Raw genomic sequence first — 27,407 nt, forward strand, 5'->3', positions numbered from 1 at the left:
AAAAAAAAAAAAAAAAAGGCCCAAGCTTAGGAGATATGATTTGCTGGTTGGAGAATTAGAGAATAAGGGAAGTTTTTTTTTTACATGAGTCTCTTATAATTTTGTCTTTAGATGCTGTCTTGGTCTTTATAATGTGAAAGAGATATTTAACCAAAAAATTAGTAAAAACTATGAAATACTGGGAGTTCTGTATAAAAAGATTCTTCTCTTTATAAAGAGATTCTTTTGAGTAGGAAGTGTATGCCAACTCAAATTGGCACATACGAGGGAATAGTAACAAAATTAGGACTTGTTTTATGGAACTTACATTAAAAGTAGATCTCTATCAGTACTATAGGTCTTTTGTTACACCCTGATTTTCTTTTCCTATCTCCATATATTGCTTTGAGGTTCCAGTGAACTATTGGCTGTATATGTGCGATACAAACTCAAAAGCATTTCCTAGTGTTATGTTTTCTATGAAGCCTCCTTTTTGGCACCTCCTTCTATCTCTTGAATCATGTTTTCTACCTCTATTAGCAACTCTAACTGAATAAAATATTTCAGGTTGTGAACAGAAGCCCTCTGGTGAGCAGAAACCAAACACCAAATACAAACCATAGCAGAACATCAAATGAAGTAGACCCTGACTAATCAAGGCTCTTCGCTCATGTTAGAGGTTGATTTATTGTTTGCCGCTTTCCCCTTCTAGCTGTGTAGATGTCCAGGCTTGAGATAGCTGCTGCTCTTTTTGTTTCCTATTTCACACCATGGCTCTCACTTCCTTTTTCTTCAGGGACTGTCTTGTATTTTTTTTTCTTTTTATTTAATATTATACTAATTTTAGGTGTATAAATACTGATTTGACAGTTCTACACAATACTCAGTCTCACCAAGATAAGTATGGTTACTATCTGTTACCATACATTGTTGCTACATTACTGACTATATATTCTCTATGCTGTACCTTTCATCTGGAAGCTTCATATGGAAGTAACCCATGTGTCCATCAGTAGACAAATGGATAAAGTTGTGTCTGTGTGCATGCACACACACAGTGGAGTAATACTCAGCTATAAAATATAGCAATATAAAGAATGAGGTCTTGCCATTTGCAATAATATGGATGGACCTAGTGGGTGTTATGCTTAGTGAAATAAGACTGAGAAAGACAAATATCATATGATTTCACTTATATGTGGAATCTTAAAAGAACACTCAACTGAACATACAAAACAGATTCTTTTTAAAAAATTGTTTATTAATATTTGAGAGAGAGAGAGAGAGTGAGAGACAGAGCATGAGTGGGGAGAGGGGCAGAGAGTGAAGGAGACACAGAATCCGAAGAGGCTCCAGGCACTGAACTGTCAACATAGAGCCTGATGCGGGGCTCGAACTCATGAACTGTGAGATCATAACCTGAGCTGCAGTCAGATGCTTAACCGACTGAGCCACACAGAAGCCCCAACATATTCTTAAATATAGAGAACACACTGGTGGTCACAAGACAGGAGGTGGGTGGAGGGATGGACAAAATGGATAAAGGGAATTAAGAGATATAACTTCCAGTTATAAAATAGGTCATGAAGATGAAAAGTATAGCATAAAGAATCTATTAGTCAATAATTTTATACCATGATTTTCAAGTTGTCTATTTACACTGTGAAATCTTGGGAAATATACTAGGAATTACTTAAGGCATTTACTAACAAATTGCAGAAGAGAAAAGTTCCTGCTTAGGTAGTTTAGACTTTGTTGTATATCTCATTGCTCAACTAATTAATGAAAATCTACTTCACTCTTAGCATGTGTGTGTCAAGTTGATTACTGCTGTCAGTTAGGAACTCAGTGTGTATGTGTGAATATTAAAATCACTCCAAGGCAGTGTTCAGAGGAAACAAATTAGTAAGCTGAGATAATTTAAAATGGCTTTGTGGAAGATGAGACTGAGTTTGTGTTTGAAGTATGAATAGGTTTGGATAGGGTGGCAGTGGGAGGATGAGAATTGCATTTGGAAATGATCAAAGTCATATAGGTAGTAATATGCACTGCACCTTCAGATGTCAGGTGGCAGACTTTTAAGGGTGGCATAATCGACTCCTGTTTGAGAGGTATCATTGGGGTAAGGTTTTAAAGGTAAAGTGGAGCTGTTGTATGATGGTCAAGCTACACAGGTTTCAATTTTTTCTGGTTAGGTAAGTGAGCAAGAGAGTGATACTTTTTATTTTATTTAGTTTTACTTTTTATTTATTTTTTAAATGTTTATTTTTGAGAGAGAGACCATGTGAGCAGGGGATGGGCAGAGAGAGGAGACAGGTTCTGAAGCAGGCTCTGTGCTGTTAGAGCAGAGCCTCATGTGGAACTCGAATCCATGAGCCATGAGATCATGACCTGAGCCGAAGTTTGACACTTAACCAACTGAGCCACCCAGGCCCTCTAATTTTATTTTTTTGAGAGAGAGCATGCACACAGGATGGGGAAGGGTAGAAAGAGGGAGAATTTTAAGCATGCTTCACACAGTGTGGAACCCAGTAGGGCTCTATCTCACAACCCTGAGATAATGACTTGAGCTGAAACCAAGAGTCAGATGCTTTACCGAATGAGGCACCCAGGTGTCCTGAGAGTGATACTTTTGAAACTGATATTTTAGGAAAATTATTGTCTGGAATGTCTTGGAGAATCTGTTGAGATTAGAACAAGAGATACCAGTTAGGAGGATTATATAATGATTGAAGGATGATGGAAAGGGTACCATATATTGAATATCTGCTTGTACAGTGCCTTGTGCTAGGCTTTCACGTGTATGAAATATTTAATCATTAACAGGGGCAATTATCAGTGTCTGGTTTTTAAGAGATTGGATTTCTGAGAAGTTACAATATTTTGCTCAAAGAATAGAGTCTGTTAATTTTGGGGTATTAGGTATAGATCTACCTCTTTGAAACTGTTGAATGTTGTATGGTACTACCGTAATTTACTTAAACAATTTCCATTGATGGAAATTTGGGTTGTTTCCATTGTTTTAAATTGTTTTACTACCAATGTTACAGTAAAATATTCTTATACATATCTTTGTACATATTTTCTAGCACTGTATTTCTATAGAAGAAACTCCTAGAAGTTGGAACTGAATTCCTGGAGTAAAATGGCCTTTAAAACAAATGGTATAGGAAGCCTGGAGAAAGGGTACTGAATATGGATAATGGATCATGATTTTCATGGCAGTGTTTAGAAAGTCGTAATAAAGGTATAGTGTACTTGGTACTACATAAAAAAAACTAACAGAGCATATCCTTGCCAAGTATAATAACAGAGTAAATCATGGGATATTAGCATGGCAGGCCTAAAAATTTAATCTACTTCTTACTTTTCCTGATGAAAATCTTGAGATTTAGAAAGATTGATGAGATCAAAGATGAGCTTTTTATTTAAAGGGATAAAGGGGGCTCGGGTGGCTCAATTGGTTAAGTGTCAACTCTTGATCTCAGCTCAGGTCTTGATCTCAAGGTTGTTAAAGCTCCAAGTTGGGTTCTGACCTGAGTGTGAAGCCTACCTAAGAAAAAATCCATAAATAAGAAGAAATAAAGCAATAAGATGACATGGATTAAAAGGCTTTCAGAAACACGGATGTAGAGGATGTGGTTCTTTTTTTTTTTCCTACATTTTTTAAGTGATAGTATAGTACTGCATTTTGTTGATAAGTTATGGTTTGGTTTACCAATTCCTTATTGGACATTTTGGCTTTTTCATAAGTCTGAACATCCTTTACATTTTCAGTTGTTTTATTGCTATCTAGGGAGGTACAACTGAGTTTTTTAAAAGACTTTATTATTTTTTAGAGCAGTTTTAGGTTTACAACAAAATTGAGAGAAGACATACAGATTTCCTGCATATCCTTGTTCCCACACAGGCATAGCCACCCTCATTATCAACATCATTCACCAGAATGGTTTGGTTTTGTTTTTACCAAGGATAAACCTACACTGACACATCATAATCACTCAAAGTCCAGTTTATCTTAGGGTTCACACTAGTACATTTTGTTTGTTTGGATAAATGTTTCATGACATGTATCTATAGTTAAAATATTACACAGTATTTTCAGTGTCCTAAAAATCTACATATTCATCTCACCCATCCCACATTTAACCCTGGCCCTGAATCTTGGACAGCCACTGACTTTTTATTGTCTTCCTGGTTTTGCCTTTTCCAGTATGTCATGTATTTGACATCATATAGTATGTAACCTTTTCAGAATGAGTTCTTTCACTCCATAGCTCCTTTCTTTTTAGTGTTGAATAATAATCTATTGTCTGGATGTGCCACAGTTTATCCATTTACCTAATCAGGGACATCTTGGTTGGTTTCAAGTTTTTGCACTTAGGAATAAAGCTGTTCTAAACATCCATGCATAGATTTTTGTGTGTACATAAATTTTTATCTCCTTTGGGTAAATACCAAGGAGTGTGATTGTTGGATCTTATAGTAAGAGTATTTTAATTTTGTAAGAAGCAGCCAAACTGTCTTCCAAAGTGGCTGTGTGTGTTTGTATTCCCACCAGCAAGGATCGAGAGTTCCTGTTGCTCCTCACTCAACAGCATTTCATATTATCACACAACTGATTTTTGTATATTTGTACCCTAAAGAATGAAGGAAAGGGTAGCATATATTGACTATCTTGTTAAACGCCTTTATTCTAGTAGCTGCCTAGGATTTTCTGTGTAGACAATCATAATGTCTTTGAAAAAGTCTTTTTACTTCTTTCCTAATGTGATTCCTTTTATTTCTTTTTATTGCCTAGTGCATTGCCCAGGCCTTTGAGCATCATGTTGGATACAGGTAGTAAAGAGAGTAGTGAGGCCAGAAAAAGAAATAAAATGCATAACAGATGTTCTCTCTTCCTGTTTTATAAGTGTATACGATTGACGAATTGTCCCTTTCATTTATATGAAATGTCCTTTATGTCTGGTAATGCTCCTATCTGAAGTTGCCTTTGTCTAAAATTTATATAGCTTTTTTGGCTTTCTGATGGTTAGTGTTGACATTCTGTATTTTTTCTGTGTTTTTACTTTTTTTTTTTTTTTTTTTTTTTTTTTTTTTTTTTTACTGGAGAGAGAGATGTCGGGGGCAGAGGGAGAGAGCATCTTAAGCTGGCTCCATTCTCAGCATGGAGCCTGACTTGGAGCTAGATCCCATGACCTTGGGATCATGACCTGAGCTGAAATCAAGAGTGGGATGCTCAACCAACTGAGCCACCCAGGTGCCTCTTGTAAACAGTATTTAGTTAAGTGCTGCTTTTTGAAAACTTGTTCTTACAATCTCTACCTTTTAAATGAAATGCTTAGTCCGTTAATATTTAGCATTATAGATATGCTAGGTTTACATTTTTACCTTATTCTTTGGGTCTTTTGGGGCCGCCTTTTAGATTTTTTTTTAAATCCATATTTCTTTTGTTGGTATTTTGCAAAGGTTATTAGATTTTTAGTTCTTCCTCTAGGGATTATAATATGCATTGTTAATTTTTCACAGTGTACTATAAATTAATATTTATAAACACCTATATTTGATAACTATGAAACTGGATCTTGTCATTTCATAGAGCCTCATCTCCAGCTTTCCTTTCTATGTCAGCCCACTCAGTGAATTTCTGAATACAATGACAAAAACAATATGGCAATAATTACATTTTGGTAACTTATTTTGAATTAAAGATATTTATATCCTATTTTTATCATTTTCATACCACAGTTGAACATTGCAGCTCTGTTTTATTTTAATTTAATTTAATCTTAGTTTTTTAGAGAGAGAGAGCACGCAAATGGGGGGAGGAGCAGAGGGAGACAGAGAAAGGGAGAGAGAATCCACCCTGAGCATGGAGCCCAATGTGGGACTCAATCATATGACCTTCGGGGTCATCATGACCCATGCCCAAATCAAGAGTCAGATGCTCAGCTGACTGAGTCACCTGGATGTCCCAGTATTGCAACTCTTAAGTAGTAGGTGAGAGAGTCAGATCTGGATAATTGAAGCCTAAAGGTCTGTAGTAAATATTCTACATCCTCAGAATTCAGAATTTTCATAGCTTTCAGAGTTGAATACCAGAGGCAAAAGGATTATTTACTCGCCTTTGGTTTGGTCGAAGAACCATTTCATGATCAAGTCCAGGTTGTACTGGGAATTTTTCAATGGGCTGCATCTTTAATTTTCTTGAAGTCTTTTGGGAGATAGGCGGTTTTTATTTTTATTTTTTTGATGTGTCCTTTTATTAACATAGAAAGTATCTGTAGCTAGAAGTCCATTTTCCACATATACTTAACTTTTTTTCTAGTTTTGTATTACTATTGTCAGATCTCACAGTGCTTTTTGAAATTTTTTTCTTAAATTATCTTACCTGAATTTTGTAAGTATTATCTAGTATCATTAAACTGTAAGATGATTAATAAAACTCAGCATTCATATAGTAGGTCAACTAAGTGCAGGTGTCCATTTATAATAACTTAAATATCTGTTAAAACCTGTAACAACTATGAGTAATGAGGTGTAATGTTAACTTTAAGAAAGTTTGGTTCATAATATATAAGGAGCATAAGTACAATATCTTTTAAAAAAAGGCTTAACATTTTGATTCTAAATTTGGAAGGTAGAAGTTTCTCTTACTAAAAATAGGTAACTGAAAGATCTTATATTATGTGAATTTATGCATACTTACATATGCATGTGTCTGTCAAAGGTAAGTATTTGAGGAGTTCATATACTTATTTGAAGAGTTTGCTTAAGCCACATCCACATATTCTTTCATGCACACAGAGTTCAACTTCAAACCTTCCTTTTCTCTGTAGGTTAACTATTTGTAAAGTGTTTCACAGGACAGTGAGGAAATGGTTCAGTGCCTCAGTCAGAGAGCATTTCAGCGACATCTGCAGTGGAGAATTATGTGGAGGGTGGGAAACAGAAGAGGCCAAGATAGGAAGAGCAGGTGGAGGGGGAGTAGCACATTAGGTCAGATGTGATAAAAATATACGTGGAACTTTACAAATATTTTTTACTGTGTTGGTGGCACTTTAATACGTAATTGTACTTAATGGAAGAATAAGAAACACTTGTTCAAATCACCTATAGTATAAAGAAGAGGGATTATATATTTATATGAATTAAAAAATGAATGGAGTAGAGCTTTGTAGAATGCTCTTATTTGAAAAAAGGCCTTTGAAGTAAATTTGGCACCTTGTAGTGGGGTTTTACCTTCTTCCCCTTTTTTTTTTTTTTTTTTAAATTTTGGCCCTACAATGAGGTAGTATTAGTTGGAAATGAAACCCTAAAAGTATCTGTTCTGGTATTTAAAAATTCTTTTTTGGGTTAGGGATTTAAAACAACTTTATTTTGAAATAACTTTAAAATTAGAGAAAAATGACAGGAATAGTATAAAGAATTTCTTACGTTCTTCTCCCAACATTCGTCAGTTTTGCTACATTTTATATATCATTCTCTGGAGATCTATATACGTGTGTGTACATATATGTATTTTTTTTTCCTGAAACTTTTGAGAATAAGTTGTAGATATTATCCCCCTTTACTCCTAAGTATATCAGAATACAAAGATATTCTCTTATGTAATCATAGTATAACTATCAAATTCAGCAAACTTAAGATTAATACAATACTCTTGTCTAATACAGAGTATACATTAGAGTCTTACCAATTTTCTTAATAATGCCTTTAGTAACAGGCATTATTGCCTTCATCTTGGATCCAATTAGTATCGTGCATTGCATTTGATTGTCTGCAGTCTTTAATCTGGCACAGTTGCTTAGCCTTTCTTTGTCATGACAGTGACATGAAAAATAACTGTGACAAAAGGCTTAGCACCCAAGAGGAATTTTTAAGAAATGTTTTTAAAATTTATGATAAATCATCATTTGAGTTTCTTTCTAATTCTGCTCCTTTTGGGCTTGCCATATTTTTATGTCCTTACTTTGGCTTTCTCTGCACATGACATAACATGGTCTCCTCTAATTTCACTTAGTTCAGTTGCCAGGAAAAAACTTTTAAATTTATTCTATTTTTTGTTTTAAAAATGGGTTGAACTTGTCAAGGGGATTAGAAAGTACAACATGAATTCAGGATGATCCGATTAGTCTATTCACATGAAATAGAGCTAGTGAGCCAAAATGCAAGGGAACCTTTTACTTCCTGACATTTCTTGACTTGCTTTCTTGAATGGTGTATTGTAAACTAAGTAATGAGTAAAAATTAGTGAAAGAGTTCATTTCATGGAGATCGGTATAAACAGGTGGGATAATGAACTAGAATGAGTATCAACTTTATAGAATTTGATAGAGCTGTTTTGAATCCTAGTTACTAGCTGTGTAATCTTGACAAGTTAACTTTAGAGGGGATTTCAGGTAAAATGGTGATCAACCTACAGTGCAGGCGTTTTTGTGAGCATTAGAGATACTTAGTAATTTGCCAGCAGCTTGCATGTAATAAAAGAGGAGGTTAGAGATGACAAGGCTTTCTGCTTGGGCAGATCAGTCCCTGAGTAGTTAAAACTAAGGCAACCTGAGGTGTTCTTTCTTTTTTTTTAATGTTATTTTATTTATTTTTGATACAGAGAGAGACAGAGATAGAGGGGGAGGGACAGAGAGAGAAGGAGACACAGAACTGGAAGCAGGCCCCAGGCTCTGAGCTAGTTGTCAGCACAGAGCCCGACGCGGGGCTCGAACCCACTAATGTGAGATCTGAGCCGAAGTCGGAGGCTTAACCGACTGAGCTACCCAGGTGCCCCTGAGGTTTTCTTGATTGAGGTCTTTGGAACCTGTTAAGCAGACAAATAGCAGTACATTTTTTGGACTTAGCATAATTCTAGGTTTAAAACCATTAAAACTTCAAAAGAACCTCAAAAGCCCATCTCTCCATAAAAGCAACAACAGCAACAAAAATTGGCAAAAACTGTCAGAATCTTTTTCAGAACTCTGGTGGAAACTAACCAAAAGTTTGTAGTAACCAGGAGAACATTTAATCAAGAAAACCACTGAATCTAGATAAGAATAGCAGGCTTTGTGGCATCTTAACTTATATTGGACCCATCCCCTGTTCCTCAGTTCAGTGGTAGCCTTGAAAATAATAGCCCATGTTCTTGGTACTGGTACCGGTACCAGAGAGAGCTGAATAGACCTCATTCACAATATATTATAATAACAGTTGACCCTTGAACAACATGGGGGTTGGGGCATCTACCTCCTGTGCAGTTGAAAATCTGCATATAACTTTTGACTCCCCCAAAATATAACTGCTAATAGCCTACTGTTCACTGGAAGCCTTACTCATAACATTAAAGTCGAGTAACATGTATTTTGTGTATGTGTTACATATACTGTATATATAATAAGTTAGAAAAAATATTAAAGTCATAAGGAAAGTACATTTGCAGTATTGTACTATAAAAAAAATCTGTACGAATGGATTCATAGTTCAAACCTATGTTGCTCAAGGGTTGACTGTAATTTGGTTTGTCTGGTGGTTCCCTTAAGATTAATTGAAAAGACTTTCCTGAAGTATCACTGAAGTGACAACGTTGGGAGTGTTTGTCAAAAATATTTGCTTTTGTCACTGCTGCCTGAGGCACTGACAACAATTGGAGCAAAAACAGATGGACCAAGAAGCTTGAAAGGAAAGGCTGGGAATAAGATATTTTGGGGAAGAAGGGCTTTGAGGTCTTGGACCTGGAAATTTTTGGAAATCTCAAAGACCATATACAGTCAGGGCTGTGCACATGCTCAGACAGAAACTAAGATAGTCCTACATTTGTTCTTCTGACTTTGGGGCTCTGCATGGGCAGGAAGTGAGGGCTTAGGCAGAGTTGTAAACCACCTGGTTAGTATTAAAGGGATGTCCCAACACACAGAGCCCATTTGCAAAGACTCGGAGAATTTAGGGGTTCTAGGCTTTTAAGGAAATGTCTTTCCAATTGCTGGTTGACCACTAAGCTTATAGAACAGAGATGACAGTGGTCACACATGATAAAAAATACAGACTTAACAGTATTGGTTCAGGAAAGTCATTAAGGAAACAGTATATATTAACTGTATATATAATAGTATATTTCCCAAAGGAGGGGAAACATCCGATTTTTAGATTTGCCACATTATAATATTTGACATCCAGTTTTCATTAAAAAGTTTTATGAAGCATGCAAAGAAATAAAGTAAGGCCCTTTCAGAGAAGAAATGAATGGAAACTCCCTAGGAAGCTATTGACCTTGGACTTACTGAAAGTTAAAGAGCCAGGAGAATGAATGCCATCAAATATCAATAGAGAAGTTATCAAAAGGAGCTTAACATAAATGATGGACCTGAAAAGTAACAGTAGTAAATGCAGAGGTCACTGGGTGGTTTCAATAGATTTGAATAGGCCAAAGAAGGCATCCGTGAACTTCCAAGAGAGATCATTTGAAATACCTTGTTTGAAGAGCAGAAAGAAGAAAAAAGAGCAGTCTTTGAAACTTATGGATACCATCAAGTGTACCAACATATGCATAATAGGAGTTGTGAAAGGAGGAGAGAGAAGGGGAGGAAAGAATATTTGAAGAAATAATGCCCTAAAACTGTAAATTTATGAAAAACACACACTTAAGAAGTTCAGTAAACGCCAAGTAGGATAAATTCCGTACCACAATCTATCATAAATGAGATTGTCAAAGAAAGAGAATCTTGAAAGTGGCAAGAGAATCAACTCCTTAAATAAAAAGAATTCTTAGACTAACAGTTGGTTTCTTACCAGAAATAATGGAGTCTAAAGACATTAGGATGAGAGAAAGCACTGAAAGAAAAACTCTAAAGAATTCTCTATCAAAACTATCCATCAGAAATGAAGGAGAGATGAAGACATTCTCAGATTAAAAAACAAAACAAAACAAGAGAGTCAATGCTTAAAGACTTAGCCTGCAAGAAATACTGGAGTCTCCTTCAGGCTGAAAGGAGAGGGCAGGAGACATTAATATGCATTCACATGAAGGAAAAAACAGGTAAAGGTAACTACATAGGTAATTATAAAAATCAGTAGTGTACATTTTGTTTATAATTCCTTCCCCCCCATTTGATATAAAAGACCACTGCATAAAGCAGAAATTATAAACCCGTGTTTTTGGGCATGCTATTTATAAAGAAGTAATTTATGACAAAACATACAGAAATTATATAGGAGTGATGTTTTTGTGGCCTACTGAAATTAAATTGGTATTAATCCAAACTGAGTTGTTATAAATTAAGGTGTGCAACCACTAAATTGGAAAAATGGTATAGTAAAAGAAAAATGGTATAGTTGGAAAAAGTTTATAGTAAAAGAAATGATAGAATTAATATGGTACAATAGTGGGATTAAATTCTTTAGTTAAAAGGCAGGGGTTTTCAGAATAAATGAAAAAACATGATCAGCTATTGATTCAGACACAAAGGGGATGAAAGGACAGGATGAAAAATGCATCAGTAACTAAACATGCAAACAGTAACTAAAAGAGAGCTTGAGTGGCTGGGCTGAAATCAGACTAAATAGATGTATGAAAAAAAGAAGGACATTCTATAATGATAAAGGGGTCAGTCTATCGGAATGGTATTAACAGCTATAAACTAGTTTGCACCTAACAACAGAACCTCAAGATATATGAAGCAAAATATGGCAGGATTGAAGAAAGAAGATAGTTTAATGAAGGTTGGAAATTTCAGAACCCTACTTTAGTAATGTGTAGAATGACTAGACAGAAGATCATCAAGGAAATAGAAGACATGAACACTCTAAACCACCTATACCTAACAGACTTCTAAGGCATTCTACCCAACAATAGCAGAACACACATTCTTTTTTTTATTAACTTTTAAAATATATTTTTATTTTATATTTTTTAAACTATATAAACTATTTTATTTTTTAAAAATAGTTTATTGTCAAATTGGTTTCCGTACAACACCCAGTGCTCTTCCCCATAAGTGCCCTCCTCCATCACCACCACCTCTTTTTCCCCCTCTCGCTTCCCCTGAAGCCCTCAGTTCATTTTCAGCATTCAGTAGTCTCTCAAGTTTTGCATCCCTCTCTCTCCCCAACTCTTCTTCCCTCTTCCCCTCCCCTTGGTCCATTCTTAAGTGCACATGGAGTAGTCTTTTGATAGGCCAAATATTAGGCCACAAAACAAGCCTTGATGTGTTTAAAAATTGAAATCATACAAAGTATGTTCTCTGACCACAAATACAGAAACCTGGAAAATTCATACATATGTGGCAATTTCAAACTACTGAAATTATCTTAAACTAGTCATACTTAGTGAGAAGTGTGTGTGTGTATTTTTATATAACAAAAATACATTATAAGTGTTCATATGCTTGAAAATTTAAGAAGAGTTTTGGTGTTTTTAATGAATGTTCTAGTTATTAGGAATGTGTGTTGCTCCAGATTTTTGTTCTTCAATATTTGATGAAACATTTTATGGTTGTCTAAAAACAGCAGATAATCCAAAAATCTATCGTATGATTTTTTTTCCCCTTCGGACCAGCTCTTCTGATTATTTCGTATGTGGATTAAAATCGGCCTATGCTTTCCACATGTAAGTTAGATGGCACTTACAGGCTCAGAGGTATACTTAGTGATACCTTGATTTATAAAGGGAAAAAATTATTGGGTATTTTCCATTAATAAGCTTCTTCCATTAACAAGCTTTGCTTGTTTGATAACATCACCGGGTGTTAAGTGAGAATGATCCATGACCTTTAGTAAAATATACCATGTCATTTATCAATAATAATGGTAATTTAATATCTTTCTTTAGTGAAATGATAAGAAAATGTTAAAACTAACTTTAAAAATCTTAAAAAATATCATTCCCTTGGAGTTAGCATTGAGAATTTTTTTATGTACTTGATGCTTATTTATTTTTCTCATTCTGTTACTTTTCACTTTTAGCTGCAGTAGTTTTAATAAGTTTTAGAGAAGTAACATCTTTTATCTAGTGGGGAAAATCCTAGTTTTCTTTGTTAGAGTGGTAAAAACTAGCCTTTTACATTTATGTGAAAAGAGAAAACTTTCATTTAACAACTTTGTAGTGCATGTATGTCAGAGGTTTTTCACATATTTACAAAGGAATTTGGCTACAAATTAGACTTGAATTTTGTGGTACATATTAATTTCTTTCAGGAGAAGGAAGCCAACACCCTTTTGGAGCCATGAAAATTGCCCGAACTCCATCTGTTGCTCAGATTGGAATTTCAGTTGAATTACTGGACAGTTTGGCTCAACAGACTCCAGTAGGCAATGCTGCTGTGTCATCAGTTGACTCATTCACTCAGGTAATGAAATGCACATTTCATTATTTTCTAAAAAAATTTAAAAAACCAATTCTGTACTTTAAAAATTAGCTTCATGGTAGAAAACATGTAAGAATGAAGGTAAATAGCTATGACATAAGTTATTGGCTTCTGTGGATAATTTAAACTCATCTGTTTTCTTCTGTAGGTACCTTAAATTTGTAAATGCTTTGATGAGAACTGTTTTTATCATGATAAAATAGCTCAAAGCAATTTAAAAATGGGATTCAATATTAACTTTTTTCCCCTCCCACAGTTAGTATACTAGGTTATAGGTGTATAGTTGTGAATTTTATAAGCAAGATTCTTTTCTTCAAGGAGCTTAAACTGACATAATTCCATGATGATTGACTTTTTTTTTTTAATGTTTATTTTTGAGAGAGCACGTGTGGGAGAGGTACGGAGAGAGAGAGGGACAGAGGATCCGAAGCAGACTCCTCTCTGACAGCAGCAAGCCTGATGCGGGGCTTGAACTCACAAACCGTGAGATCATGACCTGAGCTGAAGTCGGACGTTTTACCGACTGAGCCTCCCAGGTGCCCCTTCATTTAGTTTTTATTAATAGTACACGTACATGGCTTAAATGTCACATAGTTTTACATGCAAGACTGTTGTCCTTGGTTATACTACATTTTGCTCTTTTTCTGGTCCTTAAAAGCATTCACTTTCAACCTTCAGTCTCCCTCTCATATTTTTTTTTTGACTGATGTCTTTCTGTATTTACTTCCATGTGTCAGAAAAAACTTGCTTAATCTGTTCTTTAAAAATTTTTTTTCTTTTATAGTTTACTGTCAAGTTGGTTTCCATATAACACCCAGTGCTCCTCCCCACAAGTGTCCTCCTCCATGCCCATGACCCCTCTTCCCCTCTTCCTCTCCCCTATCAGCCCTCAGTTTGTTCTCAGTATTCAAGAGTTTCTCATGGTTTACCTCTCTCCCTCTCCCCAATTATATTCCCCCTCTACCTCCTCCATGGTCCTCTATTAAGATTCTCCTGTTCCACTTATTAGTGAAAACATATGGTATCTGTCCTCTACCTGACTTAATTTCACTTAGCATGACACCCTCAAGTTCTATACACATTGCTATGAATGGCCAGATTTCATTCTTTCTCATTGCCATGTAATATTCCATTGTGTATATATACATCTTCTTGATCCACTCATCAGGTGATGGGCATTTAGGCTCTATCCATGATTTGGCTATTGTTGACAGTGCTGCTATGAACATTGGGGTACAGGTGCCCCTATGCATCAGCACTTCTGTATCCCTTGGGTAAATCCCTAGCAGTGCTATTTATGGGTCATAGGGGAGTTCTATTAATTTTTTGAGGAACCTCCACACTGTTTTCCAGAGCGGCTGCTCCAGTTTCCATTCCCATTAATAGTGTAGGAGGATCCCCGTCTCTCCACACCCTCACCAGCATCTGTAGTCTCCTTATTTGTTCAGCCACTCTGACTGGCATGAGGTGTATCTCAGTGTGGTTTTGATTTGTGTTTCCTTGATGATGAGTGATGGTGAGCATCATTTCATGTGTCTGTCTGTTGGCCATCTGGATGTCCTCTTTGGAGAAGTGTCTTCTGCCCATTTCTTTATTGGATTAATTGTTTTTCAGGTATGGAGTTTGGTGAGTTCCTTATAGATTTTGGATACTAGCCCTTAATCTGATATGTCATTTGCAACTATCTTTTCCCATTCTGTCGGTTGCCTGTTAGTTTTCTTGATAGTTTCCATTGCTGTGCAGAAGCTTTTTATCTTGATGAGGTCCCAAGAGTTCATTTTTGCTCTTGATTCCCTTGCCTTTGGGGATGTGTTGAGTATTGCTGCAGTTGAGGTCAAGGAGGTTGTTTCCTACTTTCTCCTCAAGGGTTTTGATGGTTTCCTTTCTTACATTCAGGTCCTTCATCCATTTTGAGTTTACTTTTGTGTATGGTGTAAGAAAGTGGTCCAGTTTCATACTTTGCATGTTGCAGTCCAGTTCTCCCAGCACCATCTGTTAAAGAGGCTGTCTTTTTTCCATTGGATACTCTTTCCTGGTTGTCAAAGATTAATTGACCGTACACTTGTGGGTCCAATTCTGGGTTCTGTATTCTATTCCATTGGTCTATGTGGGGTGTGTGTGTGTGTGTGCGCACGTGCCAGTTAACATACTGTCTTGATGATGACAGCTTTGTAATAGAGGCTAAAGTCTGGCATTGTGATGCCTCCCGTTTTGGTTTTCTTCTTCAATATAACTTTGGCTATTTGGGGTTTTTTGTGGTTCCATACGAATTTGAGGATAGTTTTTTCTAGCTTTGAGAAGAATGCTGGTGCCATTTTGATTGGAATTGCATTGAATGTGTAGATCGTTTTGCATAATATTGACATTTTAACAAAGTTTATTCTTTTGATCCATGAGCATGGAATGTTTTTCCATTTCTTTGTGCCTTCTTCAATTTCCTTAATAAGTTTACCATAGTTCTCATCATACAGATCTTTTACATCTTTGGTTATATTTCTTCCTAGGCATTTTATGGTTTTTTATGCAATTATGAATGGGATCAGTTTCTTGATTTCTCTTTCTGTTGCTTCGTTATTGGTGTATAAAATTGCAGCCGATTTCTGTACATTGATTTTGTAACCTTCGACTTTGCTGAATTCATGGATCAGTTCTAGTAGGCTTCTGGTGGAGTCGGTCAGGTTTTCCATGTAGAAGATCATGTCATCCACGAAAATTGAAAGTTTGACTTCTTCTTTGCCAATTCTGATGCCTTTTATTTCCTTTTGTTGTCTGATTGCTGATGCTAGGCCTTCCAGCACTATATTAAACAACAGTGGTGAGAGTGGGCATCCCTATTGTGTTCCTGATCTCAGGGGGAAAGCTCTCAGGTTTTCCTCACTGAGGATGATATTAGCTGTGGGCTTTTCATAAACGGCTTTTATGATCTTTAAGTAAGTTCCTTCTATCCCAACTTTCTCAGGGTTTTTTTTAAGAAAGGATGCTGTAAAGGGCTAGTACCCAAAATCTACAAGGAACTCCCCAAACTCCACACTCGAAAAACAACCCAGTGAAGAAATGGGCAGAAGACATAAACAGACACTTCTCTAAAGAGGACATCCAGATGGGCAACAGACAGACACATGAAATGATGCTCACCATCACTCATCATCAGGGAAATACAAATCAAAACCACACTGAGATACCACCTCATGCCAGTAAGAGTGGCTGAAATGAACAAATAAGGAGACTATAGATGCTGGTGAGGGTGTGGAGAGATGGGCACCCTCCTACATTGTTGGTGGGAATGTAAACTGGTACGGCCGCTCTAGAAAACAGTGTGGAGGTTTCTCAAAAAACTATCAATAGAACTCCCCTATGACCCACCAATATTACTGCTAGGGATTTATCCAAGGGATATAGAAGTGCTGATGCATAGGGGCACATGTAGCCCAATGTTCATAGCAGCACTGTCAACAATAGCCAAATCATGGAAAGAGCCTAAATGTCCATCACCTGATGAGTGGATCAAGAAGATGTATATATATACAAAGAAGTACTACATGGCAATGAGAAAGAATGAAATATGGCCATTTGTAGGAAAGTGGATGGACCTTGAGGGTGTTATGCTAAGTGAAATAAGTCAGGCAGAGAAGGACAGATACCATATGTTTGCACTCATAGGTCTAACAGGAGAACAAGAGAAATCTAATGGAGGACCAGGGGGAGGGGAAGAGGGAAAGAGTTGGGGAGAGAGAGGGACGCAAAACCTGAAACAGTATTGAATACTGAAAATGAACTGAGGGTTGAAGGGGGAGGGGAAAAAGAGGTGATGATGATGGAGGAGGGCACTTGTGGGCAAGAGCTCTGGGTGTTATATGGAAACCAATTTGACAATAAACTATTTAAAAATAAAGAAAGAAAGAAAGAAAGAAAAATCCCCCCCAAAAAAAAGAAAAAGGAAAAGAAAGGATGGTGTATAATGTCAAATGCTTTTTCTGCATGTATTGACAGGATCATATGGTTTTTATCTTTTCTTTTGTTAATGTGATGTATCACTTTGATCAATATGTGCATATTGAACCAGCCACTATTTTCTCTTTGTCTCTCCCCAGAGGGGGCTCCCTCCCCTCCCTCTCTGTGCTTCCGGGTTCCTTCTCCTCTGACATCTTGCCCTCTGTCTCCGCTTAGTCTGGTCCTAAGCAATTTGTCTGTTGTATGTGTTTAACATCGACTTAACCAATATCTAATGTGATTTAGCTCTCTCACTCCTCTATTCCCCAGCATACAGAGATTTCTTTTCTCTCCACCTTTTTTTTTTTTAACGTTTATTTCTTTTATTTTTGGAAAAGAGAGAGTGTGCAAACAGGGAGGGGAGAGAGAGGGAGGGAGAGAATCTGTAGCAGCTGGCAGTGTAGAGCCCGATGTGGAGCTCATATTTATGAACTTTGAGATCATGATCTGAGCCACAGTCGGTCACTCAACCAACTGAGCCACCCAGGTGCCCATTCCCACCTTGTCTTTTTTTAAGATTTTATTTTTAGGAGACAGTGTGCATGAATGGGGTGGAGAGGGACAGTGAGAATTACAAGCAGGTTCCATGCATGGAGTCTGATGTGGGGCTTGATCTCCTGAGCCAAAATCAGGATGAGATGCTTACCTGCATCACAAAGGTGCCCCAAGATTTACACCCAATGTGGGGCTCAAATTCACAACCCTAAGATCAGGAGTCATATGCCATACTGACTGAGTCACCCAGGCACCACCCCCAACCATTTTAGTACTGATTTTTATTAAATTAATATTCAGAGTTTTCAATATCATGATCACTACATGTTTTTTAGAATGGAGGCAACATACTATGATTACATTTTCTTTCTTGTATAACTTTTTATTTCTCTTGGTTAATAAAATGCATTTTTCCTTTGTATGGATTTCTCTTTCTAGGTCCAGTTTATGCCCAAACTCTGCCAAGTGTAAATTCCTACTCAGTATATTTATAAAAAGCAGTTTTTAAATTTGTTTTGGTAATATCCTTCTCAGAACTCCCTTTTGTGTTCTTCTGTGGACTGATTATTCTCTGGGTCTGTTGCTTAACTAAAGTCAAAGTTTTGTTTTCTTTAAGCATTATTGGAGAAAATCCTTTTATTTCTCTTCTGTGTTATAGTCCTTTCTTTTTGTTTTCTCTTTTTCTTTCTTATTGATTACCCTTTTGTATATTTTTAAAATGAATGTAAATGATATGCTCTGCAAATTTCTGCAACTTGGCCATTGTTCATTCAACATTATTTTTAAGATTTATCTGTGTTGATACATGGAGTAAATCTAGTTTATTTTAATTATTGTATAGTATGCAGTTGTATGAATGAGAGTTATTCATGCCAAACTGATGGGTGAAATTTGAATACCATTATTGTTTTGATATGCATTTCCTGATTACTGGTGAAGTTGAGCATCTTTTCTCATTTTGACCTGCATTCGTTTTGGTTTCATTTTTGTTTTTGAGAAAGAGAGTGCCCGCAATCAGGGAATGGGGAGAGGGAGAGAGGGAATCTTAAACAGCTTCCATGCTCAGTGAGAAGCTCGATGTGGGGCTCATCTTATAACCATGAGATCATGACTTGAGCAGAAATCAAGAGTCCGATGCTAACTGACTGAGCCATCCAGGTGCCCTGCAGGCTGTGCGCTTAGCATGGAGCTCATTGCACGGCTTAGTCCCACAATCCTGGAATCATGACCTGACCTAAAATGAAACCAAGAGTCAGATGCTCGCCTGACTGATCCACCCAGTGCCTATCTCTCTCACTATATATATATATCTATATATATTTATGTATCTATACACACACATTATATATATATGTATGTGTATATATATTGCTATATATGTGTATATATTGCTATATAAACTGTCAATTGCTATTAAAAACAAATATGTATGTATATACATTTTTAATAGCAATTGATGCTTTATATACTTTGCCCAATTTTCTGTTGTATTATTTGGCAGTTTTTAATTTTAGCTTTTTGCTTTTTGATAAGAGGTCTTTATGTATTCTGGGTAATAATTCTTTGTTCTATATGCTGTAAGTTTTTCTCCTAGCATGTTGCTTGTCTTTTAGTATTGTTTTTGGTATCTTTTGCATGCAAACATTATATTTTTGTGTTGATAATCATATCTTTTTATGATCTTTTTTGTATTTGAGAAGTTTTTACTGTCCTAATGTGTGAAGGTGTTATGTTCTTATCTTATAGTTATTAAAGCTTTAACCTTTTACTTTTTGAATTATGTTTGTGTTGAATTATGTGGTATGGGAAGGGATCTAAATTCCATTTTTCCTTTTAGGAAAAATAGGTGTCCTAACCTCATTAATTGAAAGCTAATCTTTTTTTTAATTTAACTCTGAGTTAATAGCATCTTTGTTATATTATCACATGGTCACATATGCTTAGGTTTGTTACTGGTCTCACTCTTCTATTCCAATTGGTCCATTTGCCTGTCCCTTTGCCAGTAAAAGTCTTAATACCTGGTAGGTCAAACTCCTCCTCCTACTCACCAAAGTAAGCTTAGATATACTACATAATAATTTTAGTATCAGCTTATTGAGTTTCATGAAAAATTTATTGGATGTTGTTCGAAATAACATTGGATTTATAGGTTTGATTTGGGGAGAATTGCTGCCATTATATTACGTCTTCCCTTCTATGCACGAGTTGTATCTTCCCACTGAACATGGTGTGTAGGTGTTTTCATCTGGTTTCTTTTCTGTCTCTCAAGACAGTCTTGAAGTATCTTGCACCAAAGTTTTATCAGCTTCTCTTAGCTGTTTTCCTGGGTAGGTACAGACTGTGTCTATTCTGCATTGCAGCTTTTAAAGTTACATTTTAAATTTTTGTTGCTAGTGTGGAGGTTTGCTGTTGTTTTCTTCTTCCTGATAATTGATATTTTATTTGAAAAATACTTGTAATGTTTATTAGTTTAGAGAGAGAGAGAGACAGACACAGAGCATGAGTCGGGGAGGGGCAGAGAGCGAGAGAGAGAGAGACACAGAATCTGAGACCTGCTCTAGGCTCTGAGCTGTCATCCCAGAGCCCCATGTGGAGCTTGAACTCACAAACTGTGAGATCATGACCTGAGCTGAAGTTGGACACTTAACCAACTGAGCCCACCAGGCACCCCCTGATACTGATATTTTATTGAGCGATTTTACCGAACTCTGGATATTAGTTCAAGTAACTTAATGGTAGCCTCTTGGATTATATTAGCTTTCATATTATTAGGCAAAAAGATAAAACTAATAAGGTATTTCCTCATTATATTTAAGCTTTTATCTTTCTGGCAAGAAAAAGTCTTCTTAGAGATGGTTACTATTTTAGATATGAAAAAGTTACTTGATTTGAGGAGGGTGGGATTTGAGGAAGGGGCCACAGCATATGTAGAGGTAGAGTTAAAAGATATTTTGAAGGAAAAGCATTTTTTTCCCCCTCAAATGAATATGTTAGGAAATTAAAATAGTTAAAAAGATATAAAGAAAGTACTAAAGGCAGGTAGTTAGGATTTTGTGCCACAGTGTTATTTTATAACTTTCTTTAACTCACAGTCCTTAAAACCAAGTTACTGCAAAGGCATTTTAAATTAAAAATATTAAGGTCTAAGCAGAATGTTTAGTATAATTCATTAATCTATTCATTATTAACTTGCAGTTCACACAAAAGATGTTGGACAATTTCTACAATTTTGCTTCATCATTTGCTGTGTCTCAGGCCCAGATGACACCAAGTCCGTCTGAAATGTTCATTCCAGCAAATGTGGTTCTGAAATGGTATGAGAAATTTTGTATCTCTATTATTAAGGCTTCTAGTAGTCATATATACTTTTTGTCTGTGAACATATTTCTTCTTTGACATTTAAACATTCTTTTATTGTGGACATCAGCATATATTAACATTGGCATGCCATGAAAAAGGATACTCTGAAGTTCATATCAAGGAAGGTTCTTACCCTAAATATTCTATTATATAGTAGCCACGTCAGGAAAATACAATTGCCTATACTTAGGGACCACTATTAAGGATTGTAAATTTTAAAATATTTTAAATGACAAGTAACCATTCAGGAGTCTTGAAATACAAAGCAAAGAGTTTTCATAAGTTCAGAAACTCTTGGTCTAACGTAGAGATGTATAAGGCATCAGGGTGGCTTATTCTGCATCCTATACTTAATGATTAACCAAATTTATTTCTCAGCTTTCTCATATTTCTGTTTTATAGTTATTCTTTTCACTTTGAATATTCCAGTGGTGGGATGCATAAGGGGAATTTGTTGAGCAGTGGTAGCATGGTATAGCATGGGTAGCCATGGAAGGTATGAGGTTTGAAGTTTGTTAAAATGTAGGTCTGTGACCTTGAGTAAATTCTTCTTCTTCTCTACTCATCTATGAAATGAGGGAGGAGGAGTTCGATTTTTTTTTTTTTTTTTTTTTTTTTTTTTTGCTTAGGTGCCTTCAAGCTGTCAGATTTGCAGAAGATAAAAATTTCATAAAATTTACTATGATTTGTGCTCTCCGATACAAGCCAGTCATACTTAACTCACAATGTTTGGTGTCCTTTTATAAGAATAATTAAACTTCCAGATTAATTTTTTAGCTTTTTTATCTCAGCTTTTTAGAAGTGACATCTGAAGTTGTTTGCTTTGTAATAAGTCATTTGGTAGGTTATGAAAGATCTTAATTTTTTTGTAAATATGTTTTTCTTTTGTAGGTATGAAAACTTTCAAAGACGACTAGCACAGAACCCTCTCTTTTGGAAAACATAATTTGAATAAAATAATTTTTAATGGATTCTGACATTTGTCATGTTTTGAAGAGAAATGTCTCCATTGAAAGTGTGAAGTCAAAAGGATCATGACACTAAGTTTAAAAACTGCGTATTGACTGCAGCTTAATTATAATCGCTATAAAAAATTAAAAACATGGAAAAAAGAAAGTATGTCCTCATTAATGAGTTTTATCCCTTAAGCTTAAAATATTCAGTATGCCAAATGCCATTGCATTTATAATTTTTCATTTATTTTTATAGCGGTTTGCTAGAGTAGTTAAAGTCAACTATATCAGAGTTTTGGAAAAACATAGCCAATACACATTCTTACATATGGGGACATTTTTTTCAGTTAGTATTTCTTCAGATTACAAGTTTTTCCATTAACACATAACAACATTTCTGGTTGGTTATCAGTTTGATATCTGCAAATTCATTACATGTTTATTTGTTTAATAAAATTGCCATGGTTAATAAAGATGAGGTTTTATTTAATGCTGGTAATGTTGTGAGGCATTTGTGTGTAGAATATGGGATTTAATTCCTTTGCCTATTAAGGTAAAGCCATTGTGTCTCCAGAAGGGTACCCTTGGCTCATTTATACTGGTGACATCCGTTGACCAAAACCCACCAAGATTCCATCTGTCATCAAAGCTAGGTTAATTAGCTAGCTGCACCAAAGGATTCAGACACCAGAGGAACTGTGGGTGTCTCCAAAGGAAGGGTACATGTAGGAGTTTGGGGCCTCTAGTTAGTTTTTATTTATTTTTATTTATTTTTTTGAGTTTATTGGCTCTGTAGCCAAATTTCTTTTTTTTTAATTCTATAATAGTTTATTGTCAAATTGGCTTCCATATAATCTAGTTAGTTTTTAATCATTTTGGCAAGGATTAGTGAAAATTTGGAAACTACAGAGTTGCTTAGTACAGTCAGTGTCATTAGAATGCGTGACTATGCAGAGTTATCATTAGATTGGTTTGTGGTCTTATCTTGAAATGTGTATCTGATTGAGCTAGCAATAAAAGTTTGAGCTTAGGCAGTTTCTTGTGTTGTCAAAGTTTGGTAGACTTACAGGTTTTGCAAGTTGTATGTCCTTGCACATTTTAGTTTCTGTGTTTTGTTTATTTTTTAGTTTATATCCAAGTTAGCATACAGTGCAACAATGATTTCAGGAATAGATTCCAGTGATTCATCTCCTGTGATCATCCCAATAAGGGTCTTCCTTAATGTCCCTTGTAGTTTCTCTTTCAGTTTGAAATTCTCTTCTGGTCTTTATTTGGTCTATGTGGAAGGATACGCCATTATCTTCTGGAGTTGTGATCAAGCCAGATTAGCATTGCTCTTTACTGGGTTATAATTGCGTAGCAAGAATCTAATGGTAGTCCTTAGTCTCAGGTCTTCATGTTAATAATGGTTGTTGTTGCTGTTGTTGAATCATGTGACTTGACAGTTGGCTCCACAACAGCATTTAAGACTCAGAGCAGAAAGCATCTGCCAGTTGTAACAAAATGACCAAAAGCAAAATGATTCCTCTACTAGAATGCAGAGCCAGGAGCCTAGGTTACAAAATGCAGGCTATAGAAACATATCTCATCCAGCTGGGTCTGTTCTATCAGTCAGGAGGCTTCTTTCTTTAGCTTAGTCAAAGACCATTGTACCTGTCTTGGTGATCTTTATAGATCTCTATATATAATACAATAAATGCAAACTGCCCCTTGGCTTGCCAAGAGGAAATAAACCATGGGATTTCTCATGACAGTCCTGGGTAGTGAATTTAAACTGGTTTGTTGGGCTTCCACAGTCTGAGTCAAAATTTGGACCACTTTTCCAATTATATTCAAGAGAGTTTGCATTTCTGAGAGATGTCCTGAGTAGCCAATTCCTGCTTCATTTTGGAAGTCTCTGGTTATCTTTCCCAAGTACACATGCTACACTGAATTAGAAAGGGCTTTAAATAACAGAAAGCTTAAATATTTTTCTGTACACGCAAGATAGGTTTGGGTTTAGGAGGTAGGCAAAAGCCTGGTGTAGACCTAAGTAATCCCTGGTGACATACAGAGAAAATTAGGAATGTAAATAATATTTTGTCACTACAGAAATGAGCCATTAATTGTTTAATTGAAGTGGACACATGTCCCTGGAAGTTAGGACCTGCTTAGAAGTCTGGAAAATCTTTGAAGTGATTAGTGCCATGAGAATAGCTACAGCATTTGTTCCCTTCCCTGGTAAGTCTGGTTCTGCTGACAATGCTCTTAAGTAATTATAGCAGAAGCATTTTGTTGACTTGGAGTAATCTGTTCAGTTTTTGTAAGAATGAAGGCTGGGGCTACTGATAAGAGAAAAATTCAAGTATCAGAAGAGACCTTTGGGAGGAAATTGATCTCAGGAGTGTAAAGGAACAGCTATTGCATCTTTTATAGTGGAATTTCACAAGTTCAAAGAGTAACTGTGGTCTGAGAAAACTATGACATGCAAAAAAACGTTTTGCATTTCTTAAGATGGCCTCAAATGATCATAATGATTAAGAATAAAATGATATAGGGACGCCTGGGTGGCTCAGTGGATAAGCATCGACTTTGGCTCAGGTCATGATCTTGCTCACAGGTTCGAGCCCTGCGTGAGGCTCTGTGTTGACAGCTCAGAGCCTGGAGATTGCTTCAGATTCTGTGTCTCCCTCTCCCTCTGGCCCTCCCCTGCTATCTCTCTCTCTCTCTCTCAAAAAAAAAAAAAACCCACAGTAAAAAAAGAATAAAATAATACAGGTATCTAAGAGCATTTGAGGAACCTTTAGAATTATCTCTAGGAGATACTAAACTATAATAAGCAAAAGAGGGAAAAAGAGCAAGATATCAGAAAATTAATCATGCTTTTTTGCCTTGGGCAGGAGCAGTTGTCATCTGCTTGAGCTGAGGGGTTATGATTAGTAGTCTTCCTGTAATGATAATGCTTCTGGAGAATCCTTGGGAATCAGTGGCTTAACGTCTCCTGATGGAGTGGTTGTCCAGCTGTCTGGAGAAGATATGTGATTCAGTTGGGAAACGGATCCAGCAATCATTGTCTTGCACTTTACCTGCCATGCTAGTTATAATACCTGAGAAGCTTATTTTTCATTGAAGGCAGTTTTTCTTTGATATCTCTTCCAGAAGACTAAATTTGCTGAAGATTGAGGATGTTATGGACAGTGATGGTTTTGTAGAATGGAGAGTTGAATTCACTATGGAGGTATAGCACAATTATAAGATTCTTATAAATTGTTACTATGAGACAACAAAGGTATTATGGATAATGACAGTTTTCTAGGCCTGTAATTAATCTCACAAAGTATATATATTTTTTGAGACAGTTATTGTATCAGTCTTTACAGAACCATGAGTATGTTTCTTTTTACCTGAACTGCAGACAGTCATTTGCTTTGGTGTGAATCTGTGTGTTCCTATGAAATTTGTATGCAAATGTGATGGCATTAGGGCCTTTGGGAAGTGATTAGGTCATGAGATTAATGCCCTTATAAAAGAGACCCCAGAGAGTTCCTTTGCCCCATCCGCTATATGAGGATACATGGGAAAGTGTGAACCTGCAAGAGGGCCCTCCCCTTGACCTCAGTGGGCATCTTGATCTTGGGTTTCCAACTTCCAGAACTGTGAGAAACAAGTTTTTGTTGATTATAAGCTACCTAGTCTCTGCTACTTTGTTACAGCAGCTTGAATGGACTAAGACACATTGAAACATTTTTATTAACACGTTTTACTTAAGCATAATTTAGGAAGGCTAAACTCTTGAGTTTTCCAGGTTTTTTTCCATTTAACTTTGATTTTTAAAAAAATTTATAAAGAGAGACAGAGAGAGAGAGGGAGACACAGGATGTGAGGCAGGCTCCAGGCTCTGAGCTCTCAGCACAGAGCCCAATACAGGCTAGAATCCACGAACCATGAGATCACGACCCGAGCCAAAATTGGATTCTTAACTGAGCCAGCCAGGTGCCCCTAAGTTTTATTTTTTTTTTTAATAATTCTTAGCAAGAGTTTTGAGTTATAATTGGGAGAATGTCAAACTTAATTTTTCCTATTATCATTCCTTCTATAAAGTGGAGGCCACCCAGAGTTCAGGCAAAGAGACATCTTAATAGTTTCATTATGCTTGAGTTTGGGAAAGGCAAAATCATAAAGAGATGTCAGAGGAGACAAGGTATGAATAGGAGTCAAAACCATCCAAAGGTAAGAAATATTCTTAGCCAATACCTATATTCAGTATACTAGGAAAAATAGTAACACCATTTACCATCTGTGATCCATGGATCTAGTTTTTAAAATGCTTCTAAGTAAATTACTTCTTGAACAAAAAGTAAAAGAATGGCAAGGAACTTTATTAGAACATTAAAGAAAGTAGCAAACTAGATTTCATATGTTCATAGTTTTGATGATGCAAGTACTGGATAAGGGCATCTTCTGAATGTAACTATCAGTTGTCATCTTTGAACCTGGAACATGTTTATCTTGTAAATGCAGTTCTAGGTTTCAAATACATCTCTAATAGGTTCTACCTTGTCGATACTTTCTGGTTCTTGTATCCTCAAAATGCCATACTCGAAGAATTAATTGAAAACTGACAACAAATGATTTTGTTGACAAGAGAATGGCTGTCTTCTTAGCCTCATGGTTGTAAGACATTTTCATTTTGAGACTTGTAACTACCTGTTAGAATGGTCAAATAATGTTTTATTCTGTGTCTTCTATTTCTTTCCGTAACTTTTGCTTTCCTCATTTGCCTATTTAAAGAAAGAGCTTGTGGAGATATCATTCACATACCATCAGAGTCACTCAAAGTGTACAATTCAGTGTTTTATAGTATATTCATAGGTTTGTGTGACCATCATCAACCATTTTAAATTCCCCTAGAAGAAGCTCCATATCCATCAGTAGTTAATTCTGGCCTCCAGCCTCCAGCCCCCAGCCCCTTCACCAGCCCTAAGCAGCTGCTAATCTATGTTCTCTCCTATGGATTTGCGTTTTCTGGGTATTTTATGTAAGTGGAGTCCTAATGGATGTGGTCTTTTGTGACTGGCCTACTTCACTTAGCATAATGTTTTCAAGATTCACCTATGTTATATATCAGTACTTCATTCCTTTTTCTTAAGGAGATTTTAAAAAATGTTTATTTATTTATTTTGAGAGAGAGGGAGACAAGAGAGTCCCAAGCAGCAGTGTCCCCATCCATGGGGGGTCTAAGTGAGGAAGGAGCTCGATGGGGGGCTTGACCCAGGAACTGTGAAATCATCACCTGTGATGA

At 36.2% G+C, this 27,407-nt stretch overlaps 1 protein-coding gene across 1 annotated transcript in view; it reads left to right on the forward strand.

Moving 5' to 3' along the window:
• HIKESHI (heat shock protein nuclear import factor hikeshi) overlaps positions 1-22,145 on the forward strand; it is a 33,505-nt gene extending 11,360 nt beyond the window's left edge. The window contains exons 2-4 of the mRNA XM_029956873.1: positions 13,159-13,310; positions 21,009-21,127; positions 22,065-22,145. Of these exons, the coding sequence (XP_029812733.1) occupies positions 13,159-13,310; positions 21,009-21,127; positions 22,065-22,119 (326 nt within the window). The 3' untranslated portion in view covers positions 22,120-22,145. The remainder of the gene's footprint in view (positions 1-13,158; positions 13,311-21,008; positions 21,128-22,064) is intronic.
• The last annotated feature ends 5,262 nt before the right edge of the window (positions 22,146-27,407 follow it).

This window comes from Suricata suricatta, chromosome 11 (assembly GCF_006229205.1).
Source record: "Suricata suricatta isolate VVHF042 chromosome 11, meerkat_22Aug2017_6uvM2_HiC, whole genome shotgun sequence".
NCBI lineage: Eukaryota > Metazoa > Chordata > Mammalia > Carnivora > Herpestidae > Suricata > Suricata suricatta.